The sequence below is a fragment of the Ruditapes philippinarum genome, unplaced genomic scaffold, assembly GCF_026571515.1.
Source record: "Ruditapes philippinarum isolate M1 unplaced genomic scaffold, ASM2657151v2 ctg3574_1_1_1_1, whole genome shotgun sequence".
In the NCBI taxonomy this organism is placed as follows: domain Eukaryota; kingdom Metazoa; phylum Mollusca; class Bivalvia; order Venerida; family Veneridae; genus Ruditapes; species Ruditapes philippinarum.
The window spans coordinates 208,266-233,344 of NW_026857614.1; the positions used below are offsets into that span (position 1 = coordinate 208,266).

Genomic DNA, 25,079 nt, shown 5'->3' on the forward strand with positions numbered 1-25,079 from the left:
TTCACGCAATGTGTGGTTCTTATTTTATTCATTTTTCTTTTTAATATTCAAATTAATCCTTTTTTTACATTTTTACAGTATAGCATAGCTTTAATAATGATAAAAACGTAAACAATGAGTTAAGGGGTTTTAAGCCTCCCAGCTCAACTAGTCAAAGTCATATGGCTATGTCGTTATTATGAAACCATACCAGCCTGCGTATCAATTGTACTGCGCGACGAGATATTGTGCTATTTTCGTGTCTGGGCAAGATTCTGCCCCAGAACGAAAATATCTCAGAATCAAGCTTTGGCACGTCAATATATTTTGACTAGCGTATCAAGTAGCAACTCATCTATGTGCTTTAATCAAGAAAAAGAAGAAGAACAAGGTAAAGAACAAGAAGAAAAAGAAAAACAAGAAAAAAAAAAGATGAGAAGAACAAGATTAATAAAAGCAGAAGAGTAGAAGAAGAAGAAGAAGAAGAAGAAGAAGAAGAAGAAGAAGAAGTAGAAGCAGATGGAGAAGAAAAGATGAAGAAAAAATAACAGGAAGAACAAAAGCGATAAGTATAATGAAATGAAGACGAAGAAAATTAAAGTAGGTGAAGAAGAACAAAAAGAAGAAAACAACAATATAATTAATAAAAAAACAACAATAATAAAAAACAACAACAACGGAGGTAAATGATCAACATTTCGTCCTTCAAAATTAACCTTTTAAGGGTATGACTAGTGACATGTGTGAGGTTCGAACTCGACAGCGAAAGCTGCATTTTGTGCCTGAACGGTCAGATATAGACCCTCATTACACACATGCGACAACATGAATTATACAATACAATGTATGTATGTACCTCTGGAATGAAACCACCTGTATCATAAATTACATGCTTAAATGTGAACTTGATAGATATATATATAGCGCAGTATTATCTGTATCGTAAAGTGCCCATTGGTGTGATTCGAAGCATGTTTTTTATTCGCGTGTTTTTCCGTGCTCCTACTGATGCCTGCATTGATCAAAGTATCGCGTTTATTGACAGATCAGCTTTGTCGACATTTAATGATGATGCCCAGTTGATAAATTACATAATTGAAATATATTACGTTTTACTGGTTACTACAAAATATAAAGCCGCACCCGACTGATATGTATGGTGAGTAGTATTGTACGACTGTTAAATGTCTTAACCGGAAGTTGTTTGCGAAAATTAATTTCAAAACTCTTCTCGGTGATTTCCGTCAAACTTCGGATAAGAGAGATGTTCCGATTGAGTCTGATTCCCCTCACATCCATAAATATTGGAAAACTTATATTGAAAAAATATCTACCATTTCGTAAGAAATAAAACCCATTTATAGCAATTGAAGAGAACGCGAAAACATAGATTTTCTTTTTAAATCAGTATTTTCTGACGTGTTAATTAAATCTCGAACATGTAGTTGAAGATTTTCGGGTTCAACTAACCACTCCCTACCCACCCCCTTCCCGCCAAAAAGGACAGAAAAAAAAGATAGTATTAATGCAACCAAGCAAGTAACCAAGCGAGCAAACTTAAGAACGAAAGAAAGAACGTACGAACGAACGAACGAAAGAGCGAACCAACCCCAATTATTTAAAAGCATTAAATATTGACAAAGGCTTTAGATCTACTAACTGCTAATGTTTGCCATAAATCATATAAGGAGTCGAACTCTTGACCTTCGAGTCCATGGATTTTCAAGTCCATGGGTCTAACAGAGAGTAAAACACTACACATTCAGCAGAAATTTGCAAAATCTGCAGAGTGTCACAGAATAAATGATCAAGTGCGCAAAGTATTTAGATACACAATAAACATGGAGACACAATACGAAATTACTGCTTTTAACAATATCACTAACAGAGCAGAAATACCATTATGTCCCGTTTAACACACCGTGGAATGTGTTTGTCTATTTGTTAATCCATAGACTAACAATTAAACAGTATAAACTACATATTTCCGTATTTATTTTAATAGTAATTCGTGCTGGCATATTGGTGATCGATAGTTTGAAATAGTTATAGAGCTAAATATATATAAATGCTAGGTCCGTTGTGGATTATTTAAATAACATGTCAGTTATTTCAATAACGCGTTACATATTGTGTTCTACAAGAGACGGATTTAGATAATAAACTTCTTAAATGGAATTACAGTTCTGTTGATTTGTCGTTCTTTTCATGTAAGTGACGTAAAAGATATAAACTATAAAAGGCGTGAAGGATAAAAAACAAAGTGGAATTTTACGCATGAATGGAATCTATCTGTAATATATTATCTATACGTTATGTATAAAGGACCTATAATGACATTCTTTACTAAACAGGCCATTTATTATTATAATAAATCTCGCCCTGTACTAAAGGGATTGTAGTTAGGTAGTCTCTCATTATAGGTGTCCACTCGAGCGTGCCACCTTCTATTCGCTTATTTAGAAAAGTTGATATATATTTCACCACTGTAAGATTTTGGCCGGTTTAATTTATCTGACATTTGGAAAATAAAGTCTACGACACCTGTCTTGGATTATAGCATTTTTATTCTTTCACGAGCATTGTCGGTCATTTTTGACAGATCGTAATCGATCATGTACTATTGAACTGTTGGAATAAACCGAATTTAAGTGTAGGTTCGCACTGGAACTGGAATTATTTAATTTTTTAATTGCACCTGCGGTATAAATGAACACGGATTTTGATATAAAAATAGATATAAGTGATTACGTTAGACATTAGCAAAACAATAATAAAAAATAAACTGACAAAAAATATTTGTGTTATGTAAATGCCAGTGAAGATTGGACATTAGTATACGAATGACAGAGGGACGTTTTTTTGCGCTGACACTTGGGTGGGGGAAACTTAATGACTAATAGGTGTACCGTTTGTAAACAGAGGCCAAAATAGTGAAAGTGTGTGTCTTTAAAGTCCGCACCTTACTTGAATTGCGGCGCGTTCAAATACCAAAGAAGTGAAAAGTTGTAATTTATTTGATAAAAGTATCTGTAATTAAAATCATTGAGGTTTCACGCCGTACTGAGCCCGTCAATTGCTACTTTAAAGTGAAAGCCATTCTTTAAATTGAAGGATTATTGCGTACACTTTATGACTGGATTTTTGTGTGTTTCTAATGTAATCTAAGTGAAAGGAATTTAAATCTTATGATGGAATAACAACTATTATTGAAGCAAAAATGGATCCGAATCTTTATCAAAATCAAAACCTGGCGGGATCCATGAACTTTCAAAGTTCTGACCCCCTTAATATGTCTGGTAACCTTGGTAATCTACAGAGTTATACGCCGGAACAGTTAATTCAACTACAGCAGATCAGTCAACAGCAAATACAACAGTTACAAGCCCAGCTGGCCAAGGTCCAGCTAGCCGGTTCCACAGTTGCCTCGAACCCATATGCAAACACTTTTGCCGCTGTTTCACCTACATCGCCAGTTGGAATTAATACGGGACCATTGTATGCACCTAATGCTCAGAGTTCACCAGTTATCAATCCTAATTTTATACCGGCATTTCCGGTTGGGAATTCAAATCCAGCAATGTCACCAGGAGGCGGACCGATTCCACTTAACGCTTCTATGAACATATCTTTAAATGGCCAAATGCCAAATATTTCACAAACAAACATGAACACTTCAAGTTATAATCAAATGACTTATCCTAATACCTCTATAGGGATTAATGGTCAGTTATCTAACCAGATTCAGGTCCAAGTGCCAAAACCGTCAGAACAATTACAGGGTCAAGCACGTTTCGTTTCCGCTCCGAATAGCCTGCATCTTCAACAAATTAATCAACCGCGTAGTTTATCCAGTAGCAGTTACAGTTCATCGGCACCATCAACACCACAAGATTCCCCAGCTGTGTCGAAAAAGGAACAGCAATCTATTGCTACTGCTAACGACGTGCCGATCTTTATGCAACGGCCACGGCAACAGATAACCTCTCCTCCATCAGCGCGTCCCCCGCCAGCGACAGCATCTGACCGAAGTAGTACCTCTTCTTCCATCCCAGGCTCTCCATCGAGCTCGGGGAATCCACCGTTTTCTCCAGATGGAAGCTTATCCGACTCTTTTGGACCAATCTCTCCTGAAGGCACACCTAAGAAAGGTATAAATGGTGAAACAAAGCTCGGTAGCCAAATAAAGAATAAGCCGCTACATATGGAAACTAGGTATCCGCAGGACAAATGTTATCATTGTATGAAAAAAGTTTACCCGATGGAAAAATTAGGACCGGTAAGAGGGGTGGTGTTCCATAAAATATGTTTCAAATGTAGCACGTGTAATACTACTCTAAATATGAAAAACTTTTCTCATAATCAAAGTGATTCATTCGATAAATCTGTTTACTGTAAGTCACATCAGCCGGTCTCAACACATGCAGGCCCTAAACTTGATACAAACAGTTTTGAAATAAAATCTGCTCTCAAAGCACCAAAAACGGGAGGAGTTACTCCGGAATCAGAACGGGTACCGATACATAAATACAGCTATGACGTAACTAGCAGAGAAATAGAGCACGCGCGGAAGGTTCCAGTAGCAGACCTTCAGTCAGGAGTAAAGGCCAGAAACCATGCATGGAGTAAGTCTAAAAGGGAGAATTACAATAATTTACCAACAAATATTGTTAAACATGACGAACAAGTTCCCGAATATGACGAGGAAGGATATCGTAGGCATGTTGTAGAAACACAACCTGACTATTAACATAGATAAATTTACATGAAATCACATTTTCATGTTATTCACGTGGTTGAAACATAAATCTCTGCCAAATAAAGCTATCAATATAGTTATATATTTTTGAAGAATGTTTGTCAACAGACAGAAAAGCAATATGTTAAGTGTTGATAAAATCTGGGACTAAAGATAATAGTATTTAAGTCCCAGATAAAATGCCTTGGAAACCGCGATACAGGAATATTATCGCACACTTTTGAAAAAAGATAGAGAAGATTTTTAATGTATCTATGCAGAGTGATGCAAATACATGAATATCCAAGACAGCTGAGTATACCAAGCAATGTTCATATGCAGATTTAGATTAAAAGATGTTAGTAACGTTTTAGATAAGAACATCGCATGAACTGTTATATGTCTAAATATGTGTCCCATATGTATTACTGTAAGAACTCTGTTACTCTAGTAATATCACATAACATTTTACCTGTTATATAGGACGATCAACAGTCACAGTTAGTTATATTCTATAATATTCAACGATTTATGGCATACATGTACGATAGAATTATATTATCAATAATACGTATTTATATGTATATCTGTATAAATACACATTACATGTCATTTATCTTTCTTAAATATCTGGATCTAGCACAACAAATGCCATTCAGCATTTTGAACATTAATGTATTTTTTCCTAATTCAGTTTCTAGTTTCATTTCAAGTCTTAAATTAAATAAATCTTCCAAACTTTGGTAATATCATAACAGTGGTCCTATTTTAAGCCGTGTATTTATTTTTCGGATTTTGTTTTTCCTTTAGACGGTCTCCTTTTTGTCCATTGCTTTATTGAAAATGGTGAATAGAAACTGGCTTTAAATTCAATTTTTCTTAATTCTTTTTGAATTGTTCATATACAACTGTTTGTTCAATTAACTTAAAGACGGAAAAGTAAATATTATATTAATGTACTATTGCTGTTATTTGAAACGTTTCTGTTTCCTAAACAATTTTTACTTGCTTTTAATTCAGGCTTACTAATATAAACATATTTTGAAACGTTACATTTACAGGGCCTTTAAATTCTTAGAAACAGCCTTGAAAATTGTCATATACAGTTATGAATCAATATTTGCCATGTCATTTCATTAACTATATATAACTTGTACTATTTTAAGATAAATTGTATTGAAATATGATTTTCAATTCTTTTGAATCTAATGAAAGGTAAAAAAAACTCCAGTGTTCATGCTTAGTTGAACGAATTTAAGGCCACTATAAGAACAAAACAGATAAATGTCACAAACTTAGGTATATAGTGAGATTGTACAAAAGTATGCGATATGTTATACCATTGTGTATTTGTTTGAAATCGATATTTTTTCATGCAATGCAGACATTCAATACCCCCCTTTTTTAAGAAGCAATATTATAGCTTTTAATTGTGTGAAATTATTCAGATATCAAACTACTCTTGTATTTGTTTTGTATAAATGTATTCAATAGTAGATAATATGTTAAGTATGTTATTAAGTGTACCGATTTACAAGACCTAAATCTTTAAAATAGTCATGAATAAGAAATAAATAAATAAAAAACCAACCAAACAAGTGCCAAAAATGTACAGTTTAAAGTATATCTTGATAGTATATCGTAGAAATGTGGGTTCAGATTGTTCTACTGATTATAATGGTATAGTAATACATTTGTAATATGTATGTAATAGTAATGGTATACATAAATAGTCTACAGGGTTTAACAGGTTACAGGTGAATGTTGGGATTTTTGTAAGATTATTGAATTCCTTTATTTAAAGCTGAATTTGTTTGTCTAATATTGCTATTAATATAACTAGTTATAACACACACCTCAATGCGTAAACTTTTGTTACCGAATTTATATAGAAAATTCCAAATTTGCGTTTAGCGTAAAATACGTGAATAACATGCAGAATTGTGTTTTTATTATAATGTATGTAACCATATTTATGTTGTTAAAAATGTGACATGTATTAATTGTTTGTGGTATTTTAAGGCAAGGAAACATGAGTAGACGCTCCGATGACAAACATATTTTGTGTATTTTCCTTCTATTTTATGTCGCGGCAGACGATATATACATTGCATAACACGAGTGTTTTCTCTCTAAACTTTCGATTTAATCGGATATAGATTGCTTGCTGAACTGTGTAAATTTCATTTCAAATAATGTTTTCAAACGCACAAGTCCGTGTAAAAGATGTAGATTATTTCTTTAAGGTAAATTACATTCTCTTAATTGATACTAAAGTTGGTGTAACGCAAGGCGGTACGATTGTTCGCAGCATTTTAGACGCTTGTTACTGGCGACCTTTACTGACCGCTTTAATTTGCACTTTTAGTTTAGAGATACAATGCTTACCTTAGCAATAATCTTCATCCGGGAAATATTTTATTTACTACGACCCAATTATTCAAGAATTAAAATAAAAAGAAGGTATCTTACAAAATAAAGTATGGAGGACCGTTGCCACCAAAACTTGTTAAAAATCACATAACTCATCAGAAATGAAAACTATTTTTATTCTCTGAAGAAAATGCAAGTATGTGGATTTTATGATTTTTAATGTTTGAATACTTGATTTAGAACATGTTACATTATGGTCACGTGGAGCTAGAATGCCTTGTTGAACGGGCCACGAAGTAGCAAAAAATAGAGTGGCACTTTGTCTTCCATACAAAAATTAAATCGCTACAACTTTATTTACTTTTGACCTGAAAGCAAAAACGGATTCAGGGTTTTACGGTTGATGAGTACTATTTTGGAAACTGTAAAAGAACACCAAAAATAAATATGTTCTGAGATATAAAAATGATAGCATTCTTTATTTAGTAGACCTTAAATAAATCTATTGACGATAAGATCTATTAGAAAGTATATATTAATTTATGATCATGATAATTCAGCAGTTAACACTTTTTTATTTTAAAAAATCATTCACTTTATCTAACCATCTAAGCAATGACCTTTTAACCACCTAAAAGTAAACATTAAGCTTAACATTGATATAAAAGTTAGCATGATGTAGGAAAGAGGTCACTGAATTGCAGAAGTAAGCACATTTTCAAAATGAATTTACAACCGAATATGTAACTTATCTTTTTACTGTATATGCGTACCTCACATAATGTACAATACTTAAAACTTTTGTATGTGATCTTTACTGGAGACGTGAATACATATTTACATATATAACATAGTTTGTGTGTTTAGAGGTTTGAACATAAAACTGATCTATTTATATCATTTGTTATAAGGCCCCTTAGAAATGCTTTCATTTTATAGCTCAAAAGCTTTTTTATTTTGATAAACTTTTATAGTTTCCAAAAGCTTACTGATTGGCCATCTTTTTCATCTGTTTCTTTTTTGGCATTAAGTACAGTTATATAAATGTATATTGAATTAGTATTTTACATGAAAGTCAAAAATACTATTTTGTTTACATTTTGCTACTTTTATGACAAATTATTTCATATTTATCGCTACTTTTTTCAAGTAAAAAAGCCTTTACCATTCTCCAAAACCATTATTTAAACATTACAAAATTCATGCTTGACCTTTCTAAAGAAGTAAAAATTTATTTGTTTCTGAGGAATAAAGTGCCTTTAAGAAGGAACTGTGTAAAGAAAACACATGAACTATAGTTCAGAGATATGTCCCGCGAATGATTGATAAATGTATGTTTTCACAGCATCATGCCAACACATATGTTATAGCTTACACTATATGCCATATAGATTCTACATGTTATATATCATATGTATATTTAGTACACTTTTTGATATAGATGTTTTGTATGTTGAGCAAAATTAATATGTTTTATGTTTAATTTTCCCTAGTAATGATGATATTTTACCAGACTTTTTACACGGCGTTCATCACTTAAATATTTCTGCATTTTAAACACTTAAATTAATGAAAACATTTTGATAAGCGTGAAAAAAAAGAGATTTGAGTTTCGTCAGTCATGTATAAACCTGTGATATGGATTGTGCTTTTATATTGTATTCTTTAGTGTAAGAAATATATACATGTATTGTATTTATGCCTTGAATTGTTATCACTCGGGATTACCTGGCGATATTAACATAAATGTTTGTTTTAATACTCATAGATTCCAATAACCAAAGAATTTGTTTGTATATTTTGTTTGATATATAGTTTCAAATGTTAAGAGTACTTATGCTGGAAAGGACAAGAGTTTGTCCCAGTCTGCAATGTATTTTAGAAATGGGAAATAATGTTTTTGTTTTCGGGTAATATAAATATATAAGAACTGTGATTGATGTTGAAATGTCAGATAGACTGATAATTTGATGTTGCTTTTAGAACACCAATGTCAATAGTGTTAATTACTCCCGCAATGTTATCTTGATAAAACTGTTTTCCAGTGAAACATTAACGATCAACCTGTTGCAAAATTTGTCCAACTGAACTGACATAGCTTTGAATTCGGAATAGTCCGTTTAAATTTTTAAGGGTTTTCAAAATACAAAAAACTTGACCTGGCTCTATAATGGTCTTATAAGCTAAAAACTGTCGGTTCCGTTAATGTTTATCTTGCTTTTTGAAACAACCCCTCAGTTTGTTTATAATTTTAATTATAATATCAATTTTTTACTATTAAATTTTATGAGTTGTAGATCTACAGTTTCTTAAATATGAGAAGCTTAGACTTCACGTTTAAACTACGTTTAAGTCTAACAACAACAACAACAACAACTGATAGAAATAGTTGATATGCTCTATAAATGTCACAATCGTAACTTTTCGGCCCTTTCCGTCAGTCTTCGGATAAGGTTTCTGTTTACATCTGAAACTACTTTCTTGTTTCCGAGGTTATTATAGATAATAGCCGAGGATGTTCCGATTGTAAATGTCGTATATAAGAATTATCAAAAAAAGCTGAATGCTCGGTTCGCTGTAAAAAAAATAGAAATAAACCGTTTAATAGTAATGAGCTAAGGTTTATCCAAAATATGTAGGGGATGTTTCAATACACTTATTTTGTGTCAAAAAACATGTTATTTCTTATACATGTACTCACAGTAGTTTGATATTTATAATATTTATAATGATTTTATGATATTATTGTTACAATATGTTATTGTTATGCACAACCTTATATAAACTTGTTACCTATGTCATAATTTGTTGTTGTCATTTTTTAATTTCCATATGAATGGTGATTTTATAAACATCTTTATCTCCAAACAAAATGTGTTATACTTGCAGACTCTGCAGACTCTGCTATAGACTGATGGACAACGTCCAATCTCTCCGAACGTGGGATTGAAATTTGATATAAAAGATATTTTAAGACATTTACAATATTAATGGTATTAAAAATCACCCGCTGGTGTCAACTGGACTGGAAATTATTTTTCGATATTTGTGTACCATTTAATGAACGTTTGGACAAATAACTTAATGTAGGAACAGTAGTAAAGTAGTAGGACGCGCGCTTAGGGATCGAGAGGTCCCGGGTTCGAACCCCACCAGGGGCACTCCTAATTTCCTTGAGCAAGAAATTTACCTGCGATTGCTTCACTTCACCCAGGTGTAAATGGGTACCTGCGAGGGTGGTATAATTCCGTTGCGCCAAAGTGTCGGCTGCACTAAGCGGATTTAAAAAGACTCCCCAGGGAGATTGATAGATAGATACCAGTAGCCCGATGACCAGGGGTAATAGCTGTTAAGTCGGTGAACGTGCGTAAGCATGAAACTTAGACTATAAAATGCAATTACTTAAATCTGTAAATCCCTCACTCCATTTATTCAGAATAATCATTTTTATTGTGCAAAATGACCCAAAAATGAAAAACGTTGCAATGATTTTCTCTGAAATTTGGGTAAGAATCGCACAATATCAATATTCAATTCAATTCTGAGTATATTTCATCATTAGTCTTTGTGCAGATTTTTTCCATTTTAAGTGCTACTTGATTCGTGTAAGAATTTCCAATGATATATTTTTATGCTTTTTGATCTCCGCGGAGTTCCTTTAAAAGAATACCTGTTCTAATTTACTCCTATAATTAATAAATGATATTTTACCCAGTATCTGTATACCATTATTGACCTCTTTTAAGTATTGTCTCCAATTTTCCAAAAACATATTGATTTAGAAAGAATTCAGTTTTAACACTGTTTTTCATGTCAACATTAAAGGGACTCCATCGAGTTTTTTTTTAACATGACGGGACTGGAAAAATACCCATTCGATGTAGGTCTTGATCAATAAATAGAATGCAAAATTTCAGAACATTCGCTCATTACGTTTTTTTCAGAACAGTTTCACAAATTGTGAAAAATAACCCGAAACTGAAAAGCGTTGTAACGTTTTTCACTCAAATCGGGCTAAGAATATCCCAGAAATACGATTTTCAATTCATTTCTAAGTATATTTCTTAATCATCTTTTTCATATCCTTCTCAGTTGATTTGTGTAACAACTTTAAATTTTATGTTTTTGGTTTCGGGACCTCTGTGGAGTTTCATTAAATTTTCGTATGTTTTTTTTTATAAAAGCATTTCTTTTTCGGAAGCTGGAAACCAAAATAATCGACAGATTTACAGTTTTAGTCGGATTATGAGTGAAACTTTTAAACTGTAAAGATAAGAGTTGCTTGCTTCCACATTTTCCCCTTATAAATGATAAGCAACTTGAACTCATAGGAGAATGCACATTGCAACTTTATACATGATGTGGGGAGAGTTCAATGTTAGCATTTATATAAGATTGGCCAAAGATCGATTGTATGAACCACGTTATAAAAACGCCTGTCAACTAAACATGAAGAATAATTGAGAAATTATGAAGTGAATTTTTCATTATAATAAGTTATTTTAAATATAGACATCAAATTCTAAACTGGAGCAAGCATGACATCGCATTTTTCAGTCGATTGGGTTTTCATAATTTTTCAGTCTGATTCAGTTACATACATTATCAAAAGCCTTTTCTATGGAAACCAGTCACCCGAGTTCTTATGTGGACAAGTAGTTTGTATGTAGGTAATTTTGCATGATAAATGATCACCATCAAAGTAAAATGCTGGTGTTTTAAGTGACACAGTTTTTATTTCGAAATATGTTCTTATAACATTTCTGACGATTATTGCTCTGTAAAGTGCCCACATGAGTTGGTCTTTAAAATGAGGTATTGGTCAAGTTTCAGGCCTCATATAATAACTTAACGATTCCGAACTAAATATATCAAAAAGGAACAAGTATAAATAAAATTAAGATAAAACAGATCCCGACAAAGTCCATATTAACGGCGCATAAAACATGATGTATAAAACGCAGGTAGGTTATGTCATAGTTTTACTGAAACTTTAAAAGATGATCTCCCACATATTGATACTATACATGGTCGATGGTGATGAAGAGCCAGCGAATAAAATATCCAGCTTTGGTGACAAAAGTCTCTTTTGCTAGCCGCAGGTAAACTATAAGTCACTGGACTGAGTACTTCCGTGCCTGATATACAAAAGAATTATCTAAGTTCTTCTGCTAAAGTTCTTCTTCTACAAGAGAAAGAAAAGCTGAACCATCTCTAAATAGGCTTATATATAGTTCGGTTAAAACATACTTATTTAACCCTTTCACTGCCATAGGGACGGCTTAAGCCGTCCCTGTTATTTTCAGCGTATTTGCCATATGGACGGCTTTAGCCGTTTCTATAATAATAATAGTAATAATAATAAATTAATAAAAATAATAATAAAAATAATAATAAATATAAAGATAATTATACCATCGACAATAATTATTATTATACTAACAGATTTGGAAACATATATAATTATTATAATACTAATAACAAATAATAATAATTATATTAATTAATCATATAGTAATTTCTTAGAAAATCCTCTGGCAAATAGGTGATCAATAAATAAATAACCCTCTGGCAGTGAAAGGGTTAAGCTTGATTGTGAAATAATTTATATTAATCACTTTAGAGTCCGCATCCTGGAACCAACCAGTACTGGTGTCATATGAAGAAACATCGTCGTGACCCGAGATCTCTGGCTAAGGGGCAGACACCTTAAATGAGCTAATATATATATAATAGGCTTATATTACCTTAACAGTGCCATCGGGCTAAGAATAGCACAACAGATTTTTAATTTATTTCTCAGTACATTGCTGAATTATCTTTTGCATGCTTTTTTCTGTTTTCAGTGACCCGGTCATTTTTGTAAGAAATTCAAATTTATGTGTATTTTTTTTGCTCTTGGGTCTCATTTCAGTTCCTTTATTGTTATATTTTTGGGGAAAAACTTCTATTTTCAAAACTATACCATAAATACAAGCCATAAACCTCATATACGCTATTTTTTTCATTTTTAATTTTCTCTTCAAGGTGCCGTACTGTACACTATTATTTGAAGGGTAAACCGACAATGATTTTTGAATTTTGTTTTGTTAATATCCATGCTTAAACTTACAGAATAGCTAAGCTTAACGTTTAGACACATATAATAAGGATCTTACACTGGCTGCCGTAACATACCTAATTTGAGGGTAACTGTTTGCGGCGGAGGCCCAGTCGAGTTTCCGCTCAACAGTAAGCCGAGGGCTAGATATTTCCGTTTGTGACGACAGCCGGTGCTTGATTCGTTTTCTTGCATATTGCATTTTAGTAATATTTCAAATAAAGATTACGAAATATTTTTAAAAAGCATCTTTTCCCAATTTACAACTTCATTCAAAACGGCAAAATAACGTCATCATAAGAAACGTTCTTCATTTGTCGAAGGCACGCTAGAATGACGTTAATTTAAAATCATCTGACTTGTCTTGGATGGATATGGGGTGGGCATGGAGAAAGGCGGAGTGACATGCTTTTCTACCACCGGTATATACAAGCCTGTCTGATGTTGAAAAATGTTTATTTGAGTGTAAATGAACTTAACGTCATGAAGAATAGAGCTCTAATTAAGATCTAATGCAAAGGTATAACTTCTACTTTTACATCCCAAACACTGCACGATATTTATACTCAAACAGCAAACTTTTCCTTTTGAAAAATTGATTACATAAATATGCAGATAATATCAAAATAACGTGGGTTTTGATTAATGTAGGTGTTTAGGTAAGTTGTCAAGATTACCTTTTGCGATTTTTATGGTCATGTCGAGCTTTATATTTCTATTTACACCATGATGTGTTGTGTATTTTAGTCTATTTATTATCCGCTGTAAAGGGATATTTTGATGGGTAGACAATAATCTGGCAGTTGTAAACCGTGAATAGTTTGTGGACAGATAGTTAAAAGATGATTGAAAAATATGTCAACATAGGTTTTATCTATTCAATAACATGAGATAGGAAATACGATAGCCCATTTCATTGAAAACCAACATACCAATGAAAAAATTCAATTATCTACCTGATATAAGACCGTACCGTCTATAAATAAACATTTTAAACCAAGATTACAATCTATGTATACATTCTATAAATCGTTTTAAACATAGTAAATGAAATTTTTAACTTAAAATTTACCAACACACTCAGTCCGTTTAAGGAATTTAAAGGGGTATAGCTACTATTAAGTATGTAAAATGGAATTCTAAGTGCAATATATTGAGGGTTTCGTTTAAAGTCGGAGAAAATATGGCCGCATTCTAGCCACATATGACTAGAAATATATTAGTAATTTATCATATTAATAGATAAAATAAGATACTGTATAAACTAAATCGTGATAGAGGACCAAATTCTCCCCCGACCTGTCTGTCCATTGCCCGTGTGCTGTTTTATAATTTTAGTACTTTTATACGGACACTTAATTGAATCGCAGACATTTCTCAAACTAGACGTCAAAATACAAAATAGATTTAATAGATCAAATCTGTTATAAGTTACTGCTATATATGCCTGTATAGAACATATATACATTTCTTAAGTTTTACTGTGCGGATCACACAGCAAAATGCATTAATAAGTTCGCTCCTTGCAGTGAGATATTTATTTGTATTATTTGTGAATATTTTTATTCATAAATTTACGTACACAAAAATAGGCATGTTATTTTTTTTAGGGTTATATGTTGTATAAGATATATCTTCACCTAAACATTGCCAACCAGATTCAGATACCCGCAGAAACGTCAATAAATCAGCCGCGTTACGACAAAACCAACATATAGAGGATATTTGTTTGTTTGTGTGTAAGATGAAATTTTATTTCATCGAGTGGGCTTTAAAAACAGTATTCTCACGAGTGGCGAAGCCACGAGTGAGAATACTGTTTTTAAAGTTCACGAGATGAAATAAAATTACATCTTACACAACAAACAGACAAATTTTCTTTTTATTTTATGCTTAAAAACAAGTTAAAACGAAATTTCCATAATTTTAACGTTAATATTAAAACTGTTTCCCCCATTGAGAGCCCCATTTATCCGGAATTTCTCATAAAAAAAGAAGTCTTGAGCTGAAAAATAAGTCCGCCAATCAACATTAAATGACGGTGATATTTATTAATTTTATTAAAAAAATATGAATGATCGCTTGTTTTGATACTAAAAACAAACAATTCTTGTAGGAGAAAAAGTCCAACCATCCATCCATATTTCTGTTACTTAGTGCGAATTTATATTAGACCTGGCTTTGTAAATTGTAAGCGGCAGCCATTTTTTAAAGTTGTGTATTTCATGGGAGGAAAATAATTGTGTAAGATTCAGAGGGATATAATTTGGATTTGTTAGTCATACACATTTTTAAAAGAAAGAAAACTTATTTGAGGATTGTACAGATGTGAAAACATTCAGAAAAGGAGCTAGGAAAATGGAAAACTTGGAAACCTGCTCAAGAACGCTGGGTTGATTTAACTTATTCTTCGAGTTATGCCTAATGGCTGTCAATGCTTTCAATTTTTCATAAAGCATACGGCAGTTATTGCTCGTAGGATACTTTAATATGCCCAAATGTCATCAAGAGCAGTTTTGCATGGGGAAGGAATGTATTTTTTGAGACTGTCAAAATGAAACCAAAAAAACGAAAAATTGGTGATTGGAATTTCATGAATTTGAATGAATAGAAGTAAGTTTTTCTTCTTTTTATTACTTTTGACATTTAAGTTATTTATCAATTTCAGTTTTGCTTTTTCTTTAAACAGCCTGACATTGTCAGAATTGTCAGCAAAAATTAAAAATTGAGGTACCACATGGGGAAAATCTTAAAAAAGTAGTTTCGTCATTGAAAAGAGTGAAATTATATTTTGATAATTTTCACTGTGAAATTACCAAATATAATTTTCACGGATAAATCAGTAATCCACTGAAAAGCATAAAATAAAGTTGGTTATCTGTACCAGTAGAAAGCAAAATAGATCTGTCAGCTCGAAACCTCAGGTCACGTGTTCACTAAGATAAGATCACGATTACGATCAAATTATCCTAATTTTATTTCAATTGTTTTATAAAAAATAATCGTTAATAAAAGTAAACTTGATCGTATTTTAGCTCAAATTAAATGGTACATAAACAAAATGTAAAAAAAATGCCGATTTGCGGAAAGCTTCCTTTTTTGTGATAAAATTGACAAATAACAAAACAAATACAAAAATAATCGTATCAAAATAAGAATGAATTTTAAAACTGTAAGATATCCATATCTTGTCAAATAGCAATAAATTTATCCTAAAATTAAATTTCATTAACATGCTGTTTCAAGATAATTTTTATCAAGTTTATAATCTATTATGATTAATAATGAGAATATCTGAGTTTGATATTGTTCCTGATCTTTTATTCTTAGTGAAAAAGTTACTGTTGTGAAAATAACACATTCGAAAAAATATATCCTATTTTTAGATACAAGGGTCGTATATGCAACAAAGGGAAAGCAAAAAATGATGATAAAAATATAGAGTAGGAGCATTTATCTACCTTCGTCTAAACTAAACTGATAATTTCATACTTCAGTGGCTTCCGTATTTTTGGAAAATTGACCTTTAGATCACTGCCTTGATTAACAGCCACCCGGCTCTTTGCGGTATTTATTCGCCTGTCAAAGAAACTAAATATACGGCATTGCACTGTTTGTAAAGGTAAGATTTTTACTTATAATTATAATTATGTTAATTCTGTGTTTTTGCATATTTAAATATTATTTAATTAATTAGATTTAGCCCGTTTTAATAAGTTTAAGTCACGAGTTTCAGTCTTATTAATTCGTGTGTCTTGGTATGCAGCTGTAATTAGACATCGATTCCTAATTTCAACATATCAAAAGATGATTAAATGATTTTTATAAATGTACATGTCTACTTTCGGTTTCAACTTCCTTTGTTAAATAGAGTACGAAAGCCATAAACGCACATATTTAAAACTTGACAGAGCAATTGGAATTGACATGTCTTTTATTCTTCCTTCTCATGAGAAGAAAGAACTACGTTTCATGAAACTCACTGAGACGTGACGATATTAAAATTCACCTAGAAATCCAAAGCATTCAGAATGCATAAGAACTTGTTATATGTATTTTCTAGAACACGGGGGTGGAACCCCATGTGAATCTCAAAATTGAGCATCGGTAAACAATATATGTGAATTTCCGCTGCTCAGTATGTGCAGTATAACTCGATATGCAAAGGAGTAAATAGGTCAATCACAGGGTAAATTTTAAACATTTTAAACATTTATATAAAATTCAAAGCTTTTTTAATGAAAATCAAAATGTGATTCTACCCTCCTGGCTTTCCTCTATATTTACCCATTTTTGTTCGGAATTTTATGCAGTCTTCATAGAGATATTGTTTCCGTCGTGGGTTCAGGTGTGCCCAAAATATGCAGCGTGCTAAAAATGCCCTACCCCAGTGTAGAAGCACTGGACTGACAATTATGTACACATTAAAATATGATAACGATCAGATTTCAAGCTTCAGATCAGTAACGTATTGTCATAATTATATCATTTTACGGAGTATACGGAGATACCATAAATTTGACAATCGTATAAGATCGAGTTAAACTATAAATTATATGATATTTATAATAAATAGAATGCATCAAGTAATAGAAAGAGCACCGAAACACGAGGTTATCTGATTTGTACGAGGGGGCGTAGCCCCCGAGTATTAATCAGATTGCCGAGTTTTTGGTGTTCTTTCTCTTTTGTATCATAGTCAAACATAAAAACACGTTCCCTGTTGTCACAATATGAAACCCCGGCAAAAATGAACCAATGAACGAACATCTGAATATGATATTTCTGTCGCTTTCCCTTTCTCTGCCGTCACAAAATGTAAACCCCAGCAAAAATGAGCCAATCAATGGGCATGCTCTGGAGTGCGGGTAACTAATACCCGCACTCCAGTTAACGCACTGTGCATGTATATGTATACAATTTAACCCTGACACATTTTCAACAGAAAGGTCTCCAAACTATGATACAAGACATGTTTGTATCATAGTTTGGGGACCTTTCTTTTGAGTTAAATCGTATACATATACATGCACAGTGCGTTAACTGGAGTGCAGGGATTAGTTACCCGCACTCCAGAGCATGCCCATTGATTGGCTCATTTTTGCTTGGGTTTACATACTGTGACGGAAGAGAAAGGGAAAACGACAGAAATATCATATTCAGATGCTCGTTCATTGGTCACTTTTTCCCGGGGTTTCATATTGTGACAACAGGGAGCGTGATTTTATGTTTGACTATGAACATCAAAACACTCGGCAATCTGATTAATACTCGGGGGCTATGCCCCCTCGTACAAATCAGATAGCCTCGTGTTTCGATGCTCTTTCTATTACAAATCATATCACTTTGTCTAATGATCCTACATTCTGCATTTCCTTGTACAAATGGGGAAAATCAATTTTCTGTTTGGGCTGTAAAGTTAATGGCATATAATTTTTAGCTCGACCTTTTTTGAAAAAAGAAAATAGAGATATTGTAACAGTCAGTTCATATATGAGCCGCGTCATAACAGAACCAAGATAATGGGTTTGCGACCAGCATGGGTCCAGAACAGCCTGTGCATCCGCGCAGTCTGATTAAGATCCATTCTGTTCGCTTACAAACTTTATTGCAAGAAAGGAATCTGATGGCGAACAGCATGGATCCAGATCAGACTGCGCGGAAAAGCATTACTTTGGTTTTGTCATGACGCGGCTTATATGTATTTATCTGTAATAGGTATTGATCGTGATAATTGGCAACTCATCATTCGATAAAATGGAGGGAAAATTGACGGAAAAATATATGGACCAACTCGAGCAATGGATAGGTACAGGGCCCAAGACATTTACACTCCTCTATGCCATAACACGTGACGGATGTGACCCTGCGACATTCAATCAAATATGTGATAACAAGGGTGCCACCGTCACAGTTTTGTATAACCAACATGGGTCAGTTTATGGTGGTTATACTAGTGTCAGTTGGACGTCAAAAACTGGAGTTCGTGTTAAAGATGATAAAGCGTTTTTGTACCAGCTCAGGTATAGTGGAAGTGACAATATAAATAAATTTCAAGTAAAAACTCCGGATCATGCCGTTGTTCATAATAATCAATGGGGGCCATTATTTGGATATAGTAATGAGTTGTTCACATTTAATGGTAGAATAAACAGATCTGGAAACATCTTTCCATTAAATGGAGGTATGAATAATTTCGGAAATACATACAACAACCAGGGAATGACAGCTGACCAGATAAATAACGGTACAATGGAAGTGACTGAACTTGAAGTTTACATGGTAACAGGTAATATATCAAATATTATTCTTTCTTCATAACCTGATTAATACATATTCAAAATTGATTTCATTTCCTAAAAATCTAAATTGACTCAATTTTATGGAATAATGTATTTATCAAACTTTTCTTGTAGCATAATTTTGTATGGAAATAATTTTTTTTTAAAAGTTCATTGCAAATGAGTGAGACCTATGTATTCTGAATTATCATTGCTATTAGACGACATAAATTTTATTAATTTAATCTTGTAGGATTGTTAAATACAAGGAGTAGAGTATTCTAAAAAAAAACCCACAAAAAACAAGAGTTTGATATTTTAAACTTTGCTTGACCTTCTCATCGAAATAATATTACTTAAAATTAAATACAGTTCATCCTCACAAAGTTTGAATTGGGATATTGTGCTTCTTTTTTGTTGTGACTTATTATGTGTACTGTTTATGTATATGTAAAATGATTATGTACATGTACTTATATTATACATGTATGTATTTGTTCTGACAGAAAATGATATTATCATGATATTTTAGATGGTCAACGTATAAAGAAAACAGAGAAGAAAAGTTCACCTTGGCGAAAAATTAAGGACTGGAACGAAAAGGTAAGATAGATCAAGATTAAATAATTTTGTACTTGAAGGTAGGGTGTATTGTGTTTGTGCGGAACGACTTAGGTCTCATATATTGGCCGAGATTGTGTGAAATATGTATTAATGACATATAATGTAAATATAAAAGTTACATTTATTAAGATGTATTGCGGTAAATAAACACTTGATTTCAAGAAATGTTGAAGTTCTGTAAGGCAGCGAGAATAATTCTTTCAAGCAGAATTGTTATTTAGATAGCTCATAAGAAATTTGATGATAATAATGGGAGACAAAAAGTTAAATTGCCTTACCTGGGCCTATACTTTTGTTATGTATGAGAGGAAAACAATAAGAGACAAAATACAAAAGTACATATGTCTCATGATAAAAGAAAAAAGTACATATGTGGCATTATAAGGGAAATGTACATATGTCTTATGATAAGAGAAAAAGTACATATGTCTTATGATAAAAAAAAGTACATATGTGTCATTATAAGGGAAAATGTACATATGTCTTATGATAAGAGAAAAAGTACATATGTCTTATGATAAAAGAAAAAAGTACATATGTGTCATTATTAGGGAAATGTACAAATGTCTAATGAAAAGAGAAAAAGTACATATGACTCATGATAAGAGAAATAGGACATATGTCTTATGATAAAAGAAAAAAAGTACATGAGTGTCATTATAAGTGAAAATGTACATATGTCTCATTATAAGAGAAAAAGTACATATGACTCGTGATAAGAGAAATAGTACATATGTCTCATGATAAGAGAAAACGTACATATGTTTCATGATAAGAGGAAAAGTACATATGTCTTATCATAAGAGAAAAAGTACATATGACTCATGTTAAGAGAAATAGTACATATGTTTTATGATAAAAGAAAAAAATACATATGTGTCATTATAAGGGAAAATGTACATATGTCTTATTATAAGCGAAAAAGTACATATGACTCATGATAAGAGAATTAGTACATATGTGTCATGATAAAGAAAAAGTACATATATATCATGATAAGGGAAAAAAGTACATATGTCTCATAATAAGAGAAAAAGGACATATGTCTCATAATAAGAGACATAGTACGTATGTCTCATGATAAGGGAAAATGTATATATGTCTCATGATAATAGAAAAAGTACATATGTCTCATGATAATAGAAAAAGTACATATGTCTCATGATAATAGAAAAAGTATATATGTCTCATGATTAAAGAAAAAAACACAAATGTCTCATGATAATAGAAAAACAACGTATGTCTCATGATAATAGAAAAACAACGTATGTCTCATGATAGTAGAAAAAGGACATATGTCTTATGATAAGGGAAAAAGTACTTATGTCTCATGTTTAAAGAAAAAGTATATATGCCTCATGATAATGGAAAAGTACATATGTCTCATGATAATATGAAAAGTACATATGTCTCATGATAAGAGAAAAAGTATATATGTCTCATGATAATAGAAAAAATATATATGCCTCATGATAAGAGAAAAAGTACATATGTCTCATGATAAGAGAAAAAGTACTTATGTCTCATGTTTAAAGAAAAAGTATATATGTCTCATGATAATAGAAAAAATATATATGCCACATGATAAGAGAAAAAGTACATATGTCTCATGATAAGAGAAAAAGTACATATGTCTCATGATAATAGAAAAAGTACATATGTCTCATGATAATAGAAAAAGTACATATGTCTCATGATAATAGAAAAAGTACATATGTCTCATGATAATAGAAAAACAACGTATGTCTCATGATAATAGAAAAACAACGTATGTCTCATGATAGTAGAAAAAGTACATATGTCTCATGATAATAGAAAAAGTACATATGTCTCATGATTAAACAAAAAGTATATATGTCTCATGATTAAAGAAAAAAGACATATTGATACCTCCTCTGAAATGTAGTTTAAATGTAATGAATTGAAATGAAAAAAAATGCCTTATATGGACAAAATATACCAGTCTTATCAAGTGCTTATACTGTTTCAGTTTCATGATGACCTTAAAGAAGAGATGGTAAACTTTAAACCTATCCAAGGTTCGAATGTAAGCGATGCTCGAATCTTGATGTTAGGGCCGGTTGGTGCTGGAAAGTCCAGCTTCTTCAACACTATAGATTCAATTTACCGCGGGCGAATCACACAGCGAGCTGGCAGCGGAAGTTCAGAGCACAGTCTCACCACTGCAGTAAGTACCTATGATGAAATTTCAAGATCTGCACATACTATTTCGCATATAGTTTTTTTTATCTAAATAAAGGCTCCACAACTACCGTTCTAAAGATTTAACAACACATATTTGACAAATAACAACCAATTCTTCCATCAAAAGAGCAACAATGAAGCAAAAGAACAAAAGCAGACAATAAAGTGAAGAATTGATGACTTCACCATTAGTTAGATAATGTAACCTGACTATATTTGTTTCAGTTTGTTCCGTATTCTATCGAAATTTGTTCTGGGGCTACCTTGAACTTCCGGTTGTGTGATACACGTGGTCTAGAAGAATCCATGGGTATTGATGTACTGGAGTGTAACTATCTACTTGATGGAAACATACCGTACTATTACGAGGTATTTTTCAATAAGTTCTTTACATTGTTGAAACCACTATATGCTGAAAACATTAAAACATTACTGTGCAATATGTTAATTTCAATGTATTATAGCCCATTAATCAAGTCTAACTAAATTTCAAAACCTTATTAAAAAACAACCCAAAACAACAACAAAAAAAGAAAGAAAACAACAGCAACAACAACCCTCAAAAAATAATTTTCTAACTTTTAAAAACAACAACATTTTTTGTCAATCTCTCATGGCATATCTAATTTTAGTTTAACCCCACGAGACCAATTACTCCAGAATCGCATGGGTTCAAATCTGACCCTACTGGGAATGACAAAGTTCATTGTGCAGTGATTGTAGTTGACTCTACAACATTAGAGGTGCTGTCAACAAAAATTGTTGAGAAAATGAAAGGCCTTCGTGGACTTATGAATCAAAAAGGTAGATTTCAAAGTTATCAAATACATAGATTTTCTAAAAGGTGAGATTTTCATTATATTTAAAGCTTCTATATTGTATATCACTGTTACTACAATGCTATTGTATCATTCTTAGATTCCTGTTATGTTTGAAAATGTGTTTTATTCTCGCAATAAGGTAAGTTCATTTGATTTGATTTAAATCTTTGTTAATGTAACTCGTACGTTTAATGTTTCCCGTATATAAACTTTCAGGAATACCTCAACTTATTCTCCTGACAAAGGTGGATAAACTCTGTGATGACGTTCAGAAGGACCTGTCTCAGGTTTTCTACAGTTCAAAAGTGGAACAAGCCGTAGATAAAGCGTCACAACTTCTCGGTCTACCACGTGCTAACATACTTCCGGTGAAGAATTACGAAAACGAGGCTGAGCTTGACGACCACATTGATATACTTGCTCTGTTGGCTCTGCGTAAAATGCTTCATTGTTCTGAAGATTTCATGCTGAACATGAAACACAGGGAGAAAGATGTGCAAGGGGAAATGGGAAAACTGAAACTTGAAAAGTGATTTTGAATGCTAACATGTGAAACTTTACAAAAAAATTAAAGAAAAAAGAAAGGCTGTATAATGTACGCATTACATAAAATTGTTGTTGCATATTAATGAATAAACGAAAACAAAAATGTTTTGAAAATGTACAATACTGGAAATAGATTAATTGTTATATGTATGTCCTTGCAACATTTGCACATTTAGTGTAATCCCATTTTTTATTTGTATATATGTACCGGTGCATACACAGGCACATGCATGCACACACACACAATAAAATGCAATAATACATTATTACATAAATGTTAATATGCAAATAGCTTAGGCCAAAATTCTAACAACATAATCTAGGGCCCTCTATTGTTTTAATGTAATTCAAAGATGCTTTACTACAACAAGAATTATGTAAAATACTACATTTGTTTAAACTGAGTCATATATATGCAGAAAAAAGACAACATTACTATTCCTATAAAATTATAACATATTAACTCTTTAATGTTTATGAATTAATATCATCAGGTATCGCTTTTGGATAATGATAACAAAATTTATTTCACAACATATAAAGATAACCAATGAACTTCCAGCGTTTGCAACATTTCATGTCCCTATTTAAACATTGCTTCAATTTTCCCTCGTTTTCAATTTGCGAGGTGGAAAAGTTCATGTCAATTCATTATTGTACTTTGACTAGCCTTGTTTTATTATTCAGTGCCTATTTAATTCAAATCAAAAATTCAAAAATAAATAAGTCGACAGCTCTGTACTTATATAATATAATTTATAATATAACTCAGTATTATACTCAATAATAAATATAAACCTTAATAATATAAAATTTTCGTGATTGTTTAAATACCGTATAAATTGTATAAAAACAAAGCATATGTTGCTGACCAAAAATGTATCATTGTAAGAGCTGTCAGTATGACAGCACGCTCGACTATTCTTAGTGCTTGATAGTAAAAGAGCCTTGATAATGTAAAATTTTCTAAGTTCACAAAAGGGCCATTTTCTCAATCCATGTTACAGTTATAGGCCTTGGAAAGAGTCCTATTATGCTCTCAAAGAAGTGTATGAAATTTCAACTTGTTTCAAAGCAAGATGTCAATGAAAATATCTGAGGTAGTAAGCAAACTTTAACGTAAATTCTAAGTCGAAAAAGGGGCTTTATAATGTCAAAATGCTTAATAGAGTTACCTCCTTCTGTCTACAGATTGTAGTCATGATGGTGAACAAGTGTGCAAAGTTTCAAAGCCATATGCCGGTGGACTTTGAAAAAATTTACAGGTCTAAAGCTTATATTCAGTATGCAAAATGGAACCTATGCGCGATGTGGGCTTTGTTTGGGTTGGTTGGTTGCGTTTAAAGCAGCACGCCTTCAGATTCATGCTAATTTTCATGAAATGTTTGAAAATGTATTAAAAAGCAAAATAT

At 32.1% G+C, this 25,079-nt stretch overlaps 2 protein-coding genes across 3 annotated transcripts; both read left to right on the plus strand.

Annotated features, from left to right (window-relative positions):
- Nucleotides 1-1,986: 1,986 nt before the first annotated feature.
- Nucleotides 1,987-9,894, plus strand: LOC132750339 (mediator of RNA polymerase II transcription subunit 15-like). Its single transcript, XM_060740299.1, has one exon. It carries the CDS (start codon nucleotides 3,200-3,202, stop codon nucleotides 4,727-4,729), a length of 1,530 nt encoding a protein of 509 aa, XP_060596282.1. The 5' UTR covers nucleotides 1,987-3,199; the 3' UTR covers nucleotides 4,730-9,894.
- A 6,761-nt stretch (nucleotides 9,895-16,655) lies between these two features.
- LOC132750340 (interferon-induced protein 44-like) lies at nucleotides 16,656-23,670 on the plus strand. 2 transcript variants are annotated; one of them, XM_060740300.1, is made up of 7 exons: nucleotides 16,656-16,812; nucleotides 18,909-19,479; nucleotides 20,004-20,074; nucleotides 22,086-22,283; nucleotides 22,526-22,669; nucleotides 22,933-23,104; nucleotides 23,338-23,670. In XM_060740300.1, the coding sequence occupies exons 2-7, from the start codon at nucleotides 18,948-18,950 to the stop codon at nucleotides 23,652-23,654; spliced, it is 1,434 nt and encodes a 477-aa protein (XP_060596283.1). In that variant the 5' UTR covers nucleotides 16,656-16,812; nucleotides 18,909-18,947; the 3' UTR covers nucleotides 23,655-23,670. The 2 variants fall into 2 exon arrangements, with proteins under 2 accessions (XP_060596283.1, XP_060596284.1); XM_060740301.1 differs by lacking the exon at nucleotides 16,656-16,812 and adding an exon at nucleotides 17,246-17,379.
- Nucleotides 23,671-25,079: the final 1,409 nt, after the last annotated feature.

Bases quoted from the DNA above. Each gene is read 5' to 3' on its own strand.
- LOC132750339 (XM_060740299.1), top strand. From the start codon at position 3,200: ATGGATCCGAATCTTTATCAAAATCAAAACCTGGCGGGATCCATGAAC.
- LOC132750340 (XM_060740300.1), top strand. From the start codon at position 18,948: ATGGAGGGAAAATTGACGGAAAAATATATGGACCAACTCGAGCAATGG. The intron at 20,075-22,085 runs GTAAGATAGATC...ATACTGTTTCAG, and splicing joins TTAAGGACTGGAACGAAAAG to TTTCATGATGACCTTAAAGA. The intron at 22,670-22,932 runs GTATTTTTCAAT...ATCTAATTTTAG, and splicing joins ACATACCGTACTATTACGAG to TTTAACCCCACGAGACCAAT.